Genomic DNA, 15,522 nt, shown 5'->3' on the forward strand with positions numbered 1-15,522 from the left:
AAGAGAATATTGAGTGCAGGGAAATTAATATTGATAACGAAGAATGTTTTCTACAAATTAGGATCGAACACTTATCATTGTATATCTTCAGTATGTTATTTATTGGGAATTTTGTATAAGTATGGATTGGTATGGTGAGCTTGATGGATAGGTAAAGTGTGTGTGTGTGTGTGATTATGTTTCGAGTGTTGGTGTATTTACGTGCGTTGTTGTCTGAAAGTTTGGTTTATGGTATTGTAGTAGCAGGAAGTTGATATGGCATGACCATATTTGGACATTTGGTTTAGATATTGGGCTGTGTCGTTCCCTTTTTCAGGGAAGACATTGAATAGGATCATGGATGTGAAATGGATAAGGGATTTCATATCCGAGGATATGTCGTAGGAAGGGAATTGTTTGGCAATGTGTAATTTTATGTGTTTGCTTGAGGCTTGTCTGTGTGCGCATTTTTGTGAAAATGTTGAATGGTTTCCTTTAAAGTTGGAACATTGGAGAACATTCATCGTTGGACATACAGTAGACTTGTGTTGTTGTCCACAGAATGGACAAACAATTAATTCTTCAGGCCATTTGTAGCTGAGGTGTCCGGTTTTGCAGCATCTTGAACAGTACTTTAGATCATTCTCTTTCAATCCTTATACCACTCGAGAGGGTATTGTCGAATTTGGTTTCAGAGTTTGTGACGATGAATCTGACGAATGAAGTAGGGCGGTTATTAGAACGGGTAATTATACGAACTATTTTGGTGAATACATAACTACTTAGTAACACTATAAATATATGGGAGAGAGGAATTGATATACGTATACGTGAATAAACCGAAAATCAGTTTGGCTTTAGGCCAATCAGATGCAATTTTCATTACAAGGCAGTTGATAGAAAAATACAGGAATAAAGAAACAAGCACTCATATGGTATTCATTGATCTTGAGAACGTATATGATAGAGTTCCTTGAGATATTCTATGGTGGGCACTCAATAAGACATGAGTCCACTCGAATATGTAAAGATTGTGATAGATATGTATGAGGGAGTAATAACTAGTATTAGGACAGGTGTGGAAGAGACTGATAAATTTCATACGAAAGTAGGATTGCACTAAGGCTCGGTGTTTAGTCCTTATTTATTCTCATTAGTTCTGACTGAATGAATGTTTCTTTAAATTTAGTAGTTTTGAAAACTTGAGAATCAAACATCATAGAGGTGGATAACTCAAGTATTTCTATACAGAGTTGTATCTGAGGAAAAGCATGATATTTAAGAGCAACGAAGAATGATGCACTTAGGGAGAAGTATTATTTCTAAAACTATTTGAACATATAATCCACAAGGAAACTAAGCTCCTGTAGCTGGCTGTATACCATGTATCACAAAAAATTTATTTAAAAATCCTTTATAAAAGGTATACATTTTAAAACACCTAATCAGGTTACATCACAAAACGTTTTCGGAATCTATATTCCATCATCAGTGTCTCCAAGTGTACATGTTTTGAGCCACTAAATAATTCCAATTGTAACTTTAAGATAATAAAATATAAGATCCAATAATGTAATTTAAATTCAAATTAATATAACATGTGTGTTTTGTGATGTAGCCCGATTGGATGTTTTAATTATATACCTTTTATAAAGGATTTTTAAATAATTCTTTTTTATTTGAACATAGTTGTTGATGATGATCTGTGCATAGCCGGAGAATATGAACATAAGGTTTCTCAGACGATGTCGTGATAGTTATCACAGATATAAAGAAATTTTGTCCAGAAGATATATAAATTTCTATATAAATTCTTGCATACACGAGAAAACTAGTTGCCTACACAAATTAGTGGAAAGTCACAGCTTCAGGTGAGCTAAGGTTATTTTCAGAAATATTCAATTAGAACTACTGAATCTAAATATCTGGGAGGGTTTAATTATAAGGTATTTTGGAATTCACGTATCAGAATATAAGTAATATTATCAATAGGTATACACAATTACGTTAGAACTACAGAAGAGGTAAAACCTGGGGATAGAAACCAAACTTGAGATGTTGGTTGTACACAGCAGTGATACGACCAACTATAACATATTGGTTCGTATTGCGGTGAAGAAAACGTGTATAGCACGTCTCGACGTCTTCCTATTATATAGAGATAGAGATTGTTGTACATCACAGGAACCGGTAAAAGTACAGAAACGGCATTATCAGAGGCTATTACTCGTCTACCACAATTCTAATACACATCTCAGAAGTACTATCTTTGATCATCCAGTACATGGAATAGCCATCTAAACATCACCGGCGCCATACTTCTTAATAGTAACCCGTTTTTTAAATACAAAGATGAAATAAAAAGAGAACTTACTTATATGTATTTATTGAAAAAATTAATTCCATTGTGCCATCTATAAAATCTTTTATATTAAAGGAGTCCATGGACGTTCATTGCTGGAAATCGGTTTAGCATTACTAGGACAGATAACAAAATTCAGCAAATGCTAGTATTTGGGACACCACTTTACAGTTTTCCTGTCGGCTAAAGGAAATGATATGGGGTTCAACTTCTCGTTTTTCAGTATTTGCCTTTGCATTTTTACCCATCTAGACCGTGTTATTTCCTTAATTCATTTGTTACTCTGCAATTAGCAGTCAGAAAAAAGATACGATCATTTGCGTCTTAAAAGATATTATAATTGATAATTAATACAGGACTCTGATAATAAAAATTTTAAGTTTATCTAAAGAATCTGTTTTTGAATATATTGAAAAAATTTAATAGCTTTATCATATTATTTGTTTCCGACACCTGCATGGATATTTCCGGAATTATTCAATCTACCTATACCACTTATAGCATATCACCACTTATCTCTTTTATAGGATATTTTTAGATTTAATTTTTTAAGATTATTAGTTTTTAAATCTTTTTACTTACAGTTGTAGCATGATAAAAAAATTCATTTTAACTATGTGCCTAAATGCAGTTTTTTAATCATAAATCAATCTTTGGCGTTTTTTAATAATGAGTAACAGGGCTTCTACGAGGAACTTGGTATAGGACATATTTATCAAGATCTAGAAAAAAATGAATACGTATTTTATCAAAGGTTTTAGATGCTACTTTTAAGAGAAATTTGAATGTCTTGTCTCCTTGTTACTAGAGGTTTCATTTAGTATTTTGGAGATATTTTATTGAATTAATATTAGCAATGGTGTATTGTATCAAGTTTATCTCGTAGTATTTTATTAGTGTCATTTATACTTACTAAGGAGGTTGTTTCTGATTTATTTAAATAATTTTTATCAGTTTCTTCTTATCCCAAGGTAGTTTTCAAAAAATATTTGTCAAGGTCGTTTTTATATAAGTATATAATCATTTTAACTTTTCTTCTAAATAAATATGTTTTGTGAAATTTATATTGTTATTATAAATTATCTATTATCACCTGACAGATAGAATTAAGTTTTGCATTTTTCACGATTTCTTCTATAACCATAAATAAAATTTTGATTGATATTGATATGACCCAAGATAGAAATTCATAGTCCAGTCGGGAGAGTATTTGACCCAAATTTTATTATTTTATCGTTAAGTGGGATTAATAGAGCTTTAATTTAAAATCGCAACTGAATTCCCCGTTGCCTTAGCTGCTATGTTGAATTTAAAGGACAACCATTTTTGCTCAATTCCTCTTTTCCTTTTTGTATTCTTAATAAAACATCCTGGTTAGTAACATGTTCGGTATAGGATATCGTCAGGATTTGACGATAAAGTTACATTTCGAAAACCTCGATTTTTTTGTAGGTAGCGTCTGTGGGAGTCCACTACTCAACTCCGTACAACAGTATAGGAATGATGTAAAATCGTAGTAACCTGTTTTTATGGGTACTGGTAAATCATGATATTTGAATAGCTTAGCCACTTTTTGAAATGCAGATTTTGCTTTCTCTCTCCTACATTTTATTTCTAGGGAATGGTCCCAATTTTCATTGACGTTCGTACCAAGGTAGGTGTATGGTTTTCCTCTTTCTATTGGTTGACCATTCACACTGATTCTTCCAATTTGCTGTTCCCTCTTAGAGATCATCATACATTTTGTTTTCTTAATGTTTAGTGAAAGTTCATATCTCTGACTTATTTTTGTGATTCTATTCATTAACTGCTGGAGGACTTCATAACCGTCAGCAAGTACCACCATGTCATCCGCGGATCTGATGTTATTAATACATTCTCCGTTAATTCAAATTTCGGCTTCAATATCCTCTACTGCTTCTTGAAAGATTTACTCAGAGTATTTGTTAAATAGCAGGGGTGATAGTATACGTCCCTGTCGGACCCCACGTTTGATTTTAATATCATCGGATTCTCTGCTTCTGTACGGATAGACGATGTTTCCAGTAAAGATTGCTAATAATTCTTAGATCACGTGTGTTTATTCCAATATTTGTTACTATCTCTATCAGCTTGTCGTACTTTACAGCAGCGGTCCGCAACCCTGGGGTCGCGTCCCCATGTGGGGTCGCGAAAGATCTTTATGGGGTCGTCAAAAAAGTAAAAAAGTCAATAAAGTCCTGTACTTATCGAATTTTATACGATTCACCACCATGCAACCAAACTAACGTCACAGCAGGTTAATTTCCAAAAATACACAACAGTTAACCAAAAAGCGTTACAAGCATCTTTCGAGGTAGCCTTTTTGATTGCCAAAACTAAAAAACCTCACAACATTGGCGAGACACTCATTTTATCAGCTGCAATGAAAATGTTTTCGGACATGTAAGGGGAAAAATATGCCAATGTACTGAAAAGAATTCCATTATCAAGTGACACTGGTCATCGTCGTATCAATCTACTCGCTGATGATATCAAAATACAACTTATAGATCGCATGAAAGGGAGACCCTATTTTGCTATTCAGCTGGGTGAAAGAACTGATATAAATAATGTATCTCAACTTCTGATATTTATCCGATACTGATATGAAAACGACATTATGCGAAGATTTGTTATTTAGTCAAGGATTAAAAGGAAGGACAACCGGTGAAGCAATTTTTAATGCAGTTAACACCTTTTTAAAATCCATGATATAAAGTAGGAATATTGTGTATCTGTGTGTACAGACCGGCTCCCTAACAGGATTCAAAGCAAAAGTAACTGAGATTGCACCTCACGTAGGCTTTATTTACTGTATGATTTACCGTGAAGTAGAGACCGACCGAATGTGATTTTTTTGGCCGAAGCCGAAGCCGAAGTTCGGCCTGTAGGATACCTTCGGCCGAAGCCGAAGCCGAAGGTGACTAAAAATATACCTATTCCTATTTTATGTTAATAATTTAAATAATGTGCATTATATTTTTATTACCTGATATGTGATAAACAAAAATATGAAATTATGAGATAAAAAAGTCAAACATTTATACATTATTTGGCAATAGAAGCGATAATAAAAATAAATAACAATAAAAAACATTAAAGTCGAAACATTCATAGTCGATGGTTGATGTTTTGCCATTTAGGTATCTAGTCAAAACACCAGGAATCATGAGTTTTAACAAATACAATAAAATTATTATTATCAGAATTTTACTACGTGAGAAATATTCAAATGATGATCTTTGAGACATCTTGGCCTATTGTTAAAATTTTATATCCTACCTACTACCTGACCTGAAAGTTTGTAAAACGTTTTAGTTAAGGGTATAAAATAGGGTGTAAATACTTTTCAAATTATCAAAGACTCGCCGAAGCATATTGTTCAGAGATTATTTCATTTCTATCTTATAGTATACTGACAGAGCATTTTATTATTCCACCTTCGGCGAAACCTTCGGCTTTGTTTTGGCCGAAGCCGAATTTTGGCCTAAGGTTTAAATATTGGGCAAAGGTGGCCGAAGCCGATGCCGAAGCCGATTAATCGGTCGGTCTCTACCGTGAAGCTCTTGCAGCAAAACATTTGCAACCAGATGTAAATAAAGTGTTGGAACAAGTCGTAACAATAATAATTTTTATTAAAGCTCGCGCATTGAACAGTCGAGTCGCCTTTTCAAAATAATGTGTCACGAATTGGGATCAGAATTCAAATCAGATTTAAATCAATCCTTGCAAGGGAAGAGTACAAATGTATTGATTTTGGGGAACAAAATAAAAGCTTTTTGTAGGAAAATAAGTTTGTGGATAGACGAAATCAGTGCTGAAAACTACGAGATGTTTACATGTTTGGAGAAAATTTCTGAAGAAAACAATATAAAGCTCGAAGAAGAAATTAAAACCAAAATCATCATGCATCCTACAAGCCTTAAGCAAAACTTGATAATACGATTCCCAGATACGTCACATGGCGACCAATGGATAATTAATCCATTCACTTGTGATCTTAACACTGTGAAGATGAACTTAAAAGAAAAGGAGCAGCTGATCGATTTATTGTCCGATGAAAGCCTTCGATCTATTTTCAAAACCACGGATCTATCCAAGTTCTGGATAATGATGGAAAAGGAATATCCACTGTTATACAAAACATCTCTGCTCAAATTGCTGCCATTCGCATCTACATACCTGTACGAGACAGCTTTCTCCACATTGACTGTTATAAAAACAAAATATCGCTCCAGACTTAACGTAGAACCTGATTTGAGGGTGTCTCTTTCTGATAATATATCACCAAGAATTAATATACTGACTGCAAGTGTGCAAGCACAAGGTTCACATTAGTTTCTAAACTTACGTATATGTACCTATTTTTTTTTTAAATAAAATGTTACAATAATTGTTTGTATCATTTAATGCCATCATAAATATTATGTTAAATGCATAGTTTGCTCTAATATTACTTTCCAAAATAAATAAACTCTTCAACATAATTTACGAAATAAAAACAGCTAAGTACAACATGAAGGATAATTGAAGTTTACCTTAATTTCGTCCTGAACCAACCTTTGCACTTGTTAATTTAGTGATTTTTTCTGGGTTCGCTCATAACTCTTTTCTTAATTTTGGGGTCGCAATATCAAAAAAGTTGCGGACCGCTGCTTTACAGTATCGAACGCTTTATGGTAATTAATGAAGTCTGCATAAATATCACAATTCCTCACTGCGAATACCCACTGCGTTCCGAAAACCAAATTATGTATAGATGACTTTTTATTCGCATAGTCTATATACCCTTTGATGTATGATTTTTAGAAATAACTTTAGAACCTGGCTCATTAAGCTGATGGCCTGAAAATCATTGCAAAATACGGATTTTGTTTTCTTTGGTAGAGCAATAAACGTTGATTTCAGCCATGATCTTGGTATTAATCCGTTTAAATGTATGTCATTCAAAATTTTTGTTAGTATTTGATATCGTCGGTGTTAAAAAGCTTTATGAGTTCTGCATATGCAGGCCCAGAAGCTTTGCCGTCTTTTAGTCGTGATATTGCTTTTTCCACCATCTGATGTGATTCGTAAGTAGTCATTACATATGTAGGACGGAGGTTGTTCGGATCTATTATCATCAAAGAGTTCTTGTATGTATTTGGTCCATATGAATATTTCTTGATTTTTATCTGTGATGATGTTCCCTGTTGATCTTGGAGTTTGCAAGCTATGTTGGATTTTTGAAGACCAGTTGCTTGTTTTACCTTTTTATGCATATTAAATGTATCGTGTTTTTGTTCCAATAACTCTATCTATTTTAATTAATGTTCTTTGGCCTTTCGTATTTCGGTTCTTATTTGTCTCTGAATATTTTTTACATACTTTTGTTGTTCTTTTGATTTTCTTCTTTCTTCCATGAGTTGCAGTATATTGTCATTCATTCAACTTGTTCTCTTTTCTTTCTTTTCTATTAGCTGTTCTTCTTTAATCTTGTTAAAGGTTTCACATATATTCTAGAGTGATTCTTCTGGATTATATATGTTTGCTCCATGTTACTTATCTTCTCTGAAAGAATCCGTGCGACTCTCTTATGCTTTCTTACTTTTCTTTTTGTTACTATTCTTTTTTGTAACCTTTTTAAATCTTAACCCAAATTTGACAAGAATATGATCTGACAATATGTCAGCACTGGGATTACTTTTAACTCATAATCATCAATTAGGGAATCTCTTGTTCGCCATTATGTAATCAATTTGATTCCGTATTGTTTCCTGGTTGATTTTGCGGAAAGACTAAAGTATACAAACGTCTTGGTGGTAGTATTGCTAATCTAATTTTGATCTATTTCATGTTTTTGCTAAAATCAATATTCAAGATCGTAGGTTCATTCCTGTTAATGGCTTGCTGCTAAGTACGTCAGTACGTCACCGTCTAGAGTTCGTTAGACTTTGACCTTAAATGTGGATTGTAGCACAAACAATCAAAAAAATCAAAATTGTATAAAATATAATTCTCTCCGTTTTTGTTAGTTTACATTTATGTCGTAAAGCTAATAATAAACAAGAGATTTCAATAATTATACTTGGTCATTATTTTCCCCAATAACACGGAAAATATCGACAACATCGTAACAATCGTAATTGCAGTAATTTAAGTTCGAATGTTTTTCTCGAAATGTTGAAAACCTACAAGGTCAAGGAACACAATTCCTAAAAGGTCTTACGCTCGCGTATTTATCTCATACGTAAGACCTCAAATATTGATTTCAACAAAAAAAAGAAAGAGATAAAAATTATATAAAATATAATTCTCTTCATTTTTGTTTATGTGGCGTACCTTCATGGCTTAAAGTGAATAAAAAACAAGATAATTCAATGATTATGCTTTCCCTCAATTTCATTATTTAGCGAATATGTTGAAACAGAAAAAACACACATTACGTAATTCAAAATAATCGTAAGTCAAAAGAGCATTACATCATATCTCCGATGTTATTGGTCCGAATGAAGCGTGTGATGCGTTAAATGAAAGGGAAGGATATAACGAAGATAGAACATTACAGTAATACTTGAAATGGACACTACTACACTGATCAGATTACTGATCCGTGTAGTAGTGTCCGGGGGTTCGGGAGACTGAAACATCGAAGAAGAAGACATCGAAGAGGATGCCGAAAGCTCGGCCCAATGATAATCGACGCAGTTCAACCCGGAAGACTGGTGAGTTTTATATTAGTTCATGTAATAGTATTAATCTTAGCTCTAGGTTTATATACACTGAACGGCAAAAAAGTGGCCACCCTATAAGTTTCAGAAAATAAAAATTCATTGTAAGTTGATGCACTGTTTGCGTCTTAATTTAAATATTTATTGAGACCATATGTGATTGTTTTTGACAGTTTTGACGTTTATGTTATTGTTTTCTGTAATCGCTCTTTATCTTCTAAGTTGAAAACATTTAATTAAACAGTAAAACTTTTCAAACATGGATTTCGACTAAGTGAATAATTAAGATATTATGGTGTTATCTGCAGTAGATGTTGCTCGAATTATTGAATTGCTACAAGATGGAAGATGTCAAGTTTATGTATCCGAAACTTTAGCTATTCCGACAACTACAGTACAGAGAGCTTTCCATCGCTTTATAGAAACTGGTACATACTCACGTCGAGCTGGTTCTAGTCGTAGAAGACTTACCTCGCAAAGACATGATTGTTTTATTGTGATGGAACTTATCGCCAGAAATAGAAATCGCCATTCCACCCAGGAGGTTCGAAATGTGAATGTAAGTGAGAGAACGGTTAAAAGACGCCTCAATGAAAAGGGACTGATGACAAGAAGGTCGGCTATTGTTCTGAAATTTACAATCCAGACACTAAAGCAATCGATTATTTTTTGCTTGACAATCAATACTGGGATGTACAGGATTGGAGCCGAATTCTCTTTACTAATGAATCACGGTTCTGTTTAAAGTCTGGCGATGGCCGGCAGAGGGTTTGGAGACGGAGAAATGCAAGATATGCCCAAGTTTATATGTCCAGAAAAGAAAGTTTGGTTGGTGGTGGTGTCATGGTTTGTGCGGAATCTCATTTAAAGCTCAAACTGAATTTATTTTTATCAATGACCCCCAGAATGCTCGCCGGTATGTAAAGGATGTTTTGGCAGAAGCAGTAGTTCTATTTTGTTCATTTATTGGAGACAATTTCGTCCTTATACATGATACTGCACGGCCTCATATTGCAAGGAACATGACAAATTACTTGGGGGAAGTAGGAATTAATACTCTAGAATGGCCAGCCTGCAGCCCTGATCTTAATATCATCGAACATCATTGGGATGAACTTCATCGTAGGGTTAGAAATCAACCAGGCCAGCCAGAAAGTCTTGCAAACATGCTTCGTAAAGAATATGAACGTATTCCTCTATTTTTTATTTAAAATTTGTTTCTTTCCCTTCCATATCGTATTGATGTTTTAGGACATAATACCCGATATTAGACAATTTTTTTCAAATTCACTCGTAATTTTTATTGTTTGTAATTAGTTTCGAGATTACACTATTTTCTTTTGTAGCCTTTTAACTAAATAAATTATGGTAATAAATCAAGCGATAATGGCCATATGAAACAGTGCATAAAATTTTTAATGAATTTTGATTCTCGGAGATTTATAGAGTGGCCACTTTTTTGCCGGTCAGTGAATATGTAATGTACATGAATAAATACGCAAGTACTTGATATTAAATAGGTATCTTTGGAATAAAGCGAAAACTACAGAGGAATAAGCGTAATATCATCAATAGGAAGATTATATGGGAAGATACTGCGAGAAAAGATAGAGCAAGCGATAAAAGGCAAAATCGGGGAGGATCAGGCAGGCTTCACGGCAGGAAGATCATGCATAGACCACATATATACACTGGAACAACTGTTGGAAAAGAAAAAAGCAAAAAATAGAGATATACACTTGGCATTTGTGGATCTGAGAAAGGCGTATGACTCTGTACCAAGGTCAGAACTATGGGAGGCAATGTACAAATTAGAAATACAGACGGAACTCATAGAAGCTACAAAAGCTCTGTATAAAGAAAATAAAGTGTCCATTAAAATGGGAACAAGAATCATAGGAGACTTCACCACAACAAAAGGGCTCCTGCAGGGTTGTTCCACATCTCCAACCCTATTCAAAATATACTTAGAGAAAGCCTTGACTACATGGAAAAGAAAATGCGAAGGCATGGGAGTACCGGTACGGAACGAATACCTATATACGTTAAGTTTTGCAGACGATCAAGTAGTGATTGCACAAGACCAAGACGACCTCAGCTACATGATGAAGAAACTACAAGAAGAATATACCAAGGCTGGCCTAGATATTAACCTCGCGAAAACAGAGTACCTATCTACAAGTGAAGAAGATATAGAAGATCTACAGATTGATGACAACGTAACAATCAAAGGAAAGGATAAATTCAAATACCTGGGGTTCATAATCACGAAAAAGGCAACAACAGAGGAAAAAATTACACAAAGATTAGGACAAACAAGAACAGCAATCCGACAACTTAACTCAGTATGGTGGGATAGACACCTAAATATGAAGACAAAAACGCAGATTTATAAAACATTAGTGCGAAGTATTATGACATATGGGGCCGAAAATTGGATCATAAACAAGAAAAACAGCAGTAAGATAATAGCAACAGAGATGGAATGCCTGCGAAGATGCTGCAGAGTAACAAGAATGGATAGGAGAAGTAATGACGAAATAAAGCAAAGAACATCAATAGAAACAGACATACTAACATATATAGAACAAAAAAGACTAAAGTGGTATGGACATGTAAGAAGAGCTAGCGACAGCAGATGGATAAAAAGAATAACCGAATGGAGCCCCATAGGAAGGAGGAAAAGAGGACGACCCCGAAAATCCTGGAGGAACGAAGTAGACGACGCCATGAGTAAGAGAGGACTAAACGATGGAGAATGGAACAACAGAGAGAGATGGAAACGGTTGAGCGAGGGAAGGCAGTGAATATTGTAGAATCCCTAAATATATATGGAATAAAGCTGAAGTAGATTATAAAAAATTAAGCGCATTTCTAAAATCAGAATTATACCCCATGACTTTAAATTATTGATTGCCAAATAATTTATTTTAACTACAAACAACAATTTGTTCAATATATCACTTAGAGAATGAGATAAAGGAACTAAGTAACATCTGATGGATTCATCGATAAACCATGCAAATTTTTACCAGATAACGGATATTTCCGATTGTTTAAAATTAAAGGGTACTTACTTGATCATTTTTACATGATTAAATCTTTAAAATAGTATAAAAGCATTAAACACCAAGCAGTCAAATATAATATCAAAATGTATTCCCAGTGTTTGATTTTATTAGCAGTAACTGCTATTGCAAGCAGCAACTTTATCAGGTATTTTAATAAATTTTATTTTCACATATTTTCAAAATTTTATTAGCAATGTTTTTCTTTTCCAAATAAGTGTAATACAATTTTTGTATTACCTTCTGTAGATTCTATTTTTAAATTCGAAGATATTATTATACCGACTTACCTACTTTATGACAATTATTATTAAGGCTTTATTTAATTAGAGATAATGAAATAATGTTGATTAATCGTTAGAGTACCCCTTAAGAGAGATACAACTTTGGCGAAGAGACTAACAACTTATGGCAGACCTAATAATAGAGCTCTGGGCCAACGCAAATATGATGTTGGATCCGTTATCTTGACAGATTATTCCGATGTGAGTTCTTATTCGTTAACATATTTTATAAACCTACAATTTTTCTGTAATCTCACGACTAGTAAGTAAGAAAATTAATAATTATAACTAGATAATTTTTATATTTATTTGTTAACAGATTTCTTGAAAATAGAATTAAAATAAATTCGAAAGCTTCATCAAGAATCACCACTTGATATATATATATATATATATATATATATATATATATATATATATATATATATATATACATATATATATATATATATATATATATATATATATATATATATATATATATATATATATACTAAAAATTTAAATCAACCTAGAGAAAATACTTTATGTATAAAATATTTGTTGTAGACTGAATATTATGGAGAAATAAGCATTGGAACACCACAACAAAAATTCAATGTAATATTTGATACTGGTTCTTCAAATCTTTGGGTTCCTTCATCAAAGTGCAATACAGACAGTGGATGTAGTAAGTAAATCTTTTATAAATTATAATATGCTTAATAACTTTTCAATGTGTTTTCTTTTAAATGTTTACATTATTTTACAGTTATAGTTTATTTGGTTGTAATTGGTAACTTATTACAAATGTAAATCTTTACAAATCTTCAAACAGCAGATAAGGGTGGTCAAAGTTAATTTGCTAATCTTTAGACGATTTCGAAACATACTCCTATATCTAAAGGATTTACTAAAAATAACTAAATATTAACACTGTAAAAATAGGTTATAAAAGAATTTTTTAAATTTAATTTATAAATTACTTGTTTCATATTTTCATTACTAAAATAGAGCAAATTTACTTTACTAGAACAATCTGCTCTAAACAGAATCGCATCGCCGTGAATAAATGTTTCACTACGTAAATGATTCCGGAATACAGAGGTTACATTTTTTAAATTACTATATGCAGGTGATCACCACCATTTTCTTCTTGTGTAGGACTCAGCGTTATGCAGGTTTCACTGTATATTTTATTATAGATAGATATCGGACCTAATTTCATTTATAGTTTACACCTAGCTATTATTACCGCATCTCGTAAATTCAACAAATTTAAGCATTTTTGCATTTGTAGAAAATCATAAACAATACGATTCTGACAAGTCATCCACATACTCGAAAAATGGCACAGAATTTCTAATTACTTATGGATCTGGTTCAGTCGAAGGTTTTGTTTCCAGAGATGACGTAGAGGTAAGATAAAACGTGTAAGCTATGTATTATATTTGAAAGCTATATTATATATATATATATATATATATATATATATATATATGTATATATATATATGTATATATATATGTATATATATATATATATATATGTATATATATATATATATATATATATATATATATATATATATATATATAATTTTTATATAAGGTAATATTATTTCCCTTTTCTTTATTTCTATATATAGAATAACTATTAAATGTGTAACTTCTCCACTAATAACGATGCGTTAGAAATTTTTTGAAGGGGAATTGTCCAAATCGATGGATTGGACGTAGAGAGTTCATCAAGTGGCCTTTTTGTTCTACGGGCCTTAATCCGCTAGATTTTTTCTTTAGGGTTATCTAGGATTTACGTTAGGCGATCAATATGTTAGTAGGATTTAAAACAAAGAATTGAAAGAGAAGAAAGCATTTTGAATATTTTAAGAGATTTTTTTTAAATTATTATTAACATTGGACATGAAACCGGAAGTAGAGTAGTAACAAAAATAATAGCGTAAGATGCGTTATATCATTATTTTGGCATGTAAAGTTTTATAATAGTGTCTTTTTTGTTTCAAAGATATTTAGGTGGTTCCAGACTTTATCTCAATCTAACCAATATAAAATAGGTGATTTTAAAATAATATTGTCAATTTTTTTTTATTTGCGAAGATAGTTTATTTGATTGCATGAAATTAACTTTAACATGAAAAAATACGACAAGTCGCCATCGAAGAAATAAATAAAGGTAAAATTGTTAAAATCAAATATAATACATTAATAATAGGTGGAAAACCTAACAGAAGATGAAAATAAACAAATAATAGCACAAATCATGACATACATAGCAAAGAAAAAGGAATCGAGCAAGGTTAAAAATAGAAAAAAAGTGAGAATGAAAGATAAATCCTAAATAGACACAAGAGCATGGAATGTAAGAACCCTTTACAAAACTCGCAAATTGGAGCAACTGAGTCGAGAGATAGATAAGTACAAATTAAACATTGTTGGACTAAGTGAAATACGATGGAATGGCAGTGGATCAATCGCTGAAGAATACCAAAAACTAATAATATATTCTGGAAACACAAACGTAGATAATAAATACGAAAAGAGAGTAGCAATACTGCAAAAGGGAAGAAAGGCTCTAATAGGGTGGAAGTCAGTTTCAGAAAGGATAATTTGGGCGAGCCTAAAGGCAAGATACTATATCATTATAGTAGTAAATAGTATTATTTATATATATATATATATATATATATATATATATATATATATATATTTATATTTATATTATTATTATACTGCAAATAAAAACGAAGAGGATGAGAAGGAAGAATTTTATGAATAACTACAAACAACGTATATTAAGATATAGAATATATAACAGTAAAGAAGAGATATAAAGATAATAATCGGAGACTTTAATGCTAAACTAGGCAATGATAATACAGGACATGAACAAGTGATCAAAAAGGAGGGAATAGGGGTGAGGAACGACAATGAAAATCGGCTAATCGAATTTTACAAACACAATGAACTTTGAATGGGTGGAAACATCTTTAAATATAAATGGATATATGAGGAAACATGGAAGTTACCAGAAGGTAGGTACAAGAACAAAATAGACCACATAAAAATTAAATATAAAACAAGAAATTATAAGAAATACAT

General features: G+C 32.3%; 2 protein-coding genes across 3 annotated transcripts in view; both read left to right on the forward strand.

The window, feature by feature from the left end:
* The first annotated feature begins 6,040 nt into the window (after positions 1–6,040).
* Positions 6,041–6,700, forward strand: LOC140433735 (zinc finger BED domain-containing protein 5-like). The gene has a single exon (XM_072521712.1). It carries the CDS (start codon positions 6,041–6,043, stop codon positions 6,698–6,700), a length of 660 nt encoding a protein of 219 aa, XP_072377813.1.
* Positions 6,701–12,168: 5,468 nt separating this feature from the next.
* The window catches only part of LOC140434689 (cathepsin D-like), a 29,837-nt gene continuing 26,483 nt past the window's right edge, over positions 12,169–15,522 (forward strand). The window contains exons 1-4 of one of the 2 annotated variants that reach the window (XM_072523127.1): positions 12,169–12,288; positions 12,502–12,625; positions 12,974–13,094; positions 13,704–13,822. In XM_072523127.1, the coding sequence (XP_072379228.1) occupies positions 12,227–12,288; positions 12,502–12,625; positions 12,974–13,094; positions 13,704–13,822 (426 nt within the window). In that variant the 5' untranslated portion in view covers positions 12,169–12,226. The remainder of the gene's footprint in view (positions 12,289–12,501; positions 12,626–12,973; positions 13,095–13,703; positions 13,823–15,522) is intronic. The other variant, XM_072523128.1, reaches the window with a different exon arrangement.

The sequence above is a fragment of the Diabrotica undecimpunctata genome, chromosome 2 (assembly GCF_040954645.1).
Source record: "Diabrotica undecimpunctata isolate CICGRU chromosome 2, icDiaUnde3, whole genome shotgun sequence".
In the NCBI taxonomy this organism is placed as follows: Eukaryota; Metazoa; Arthropoda; class Insecta; order Coleoptera; family Chrysomelidae; genus Diabrotica; species Diabrotica undecimpunctata.

Coding starts and splice junctions, on each gene's coding strand:
- LOC140433735 (XM_072521712.1), top strand. CDS start 6,041: ATGTGTCACGAATTGGGATCAGAATTCAAATCAGATTTAAATCAATCC.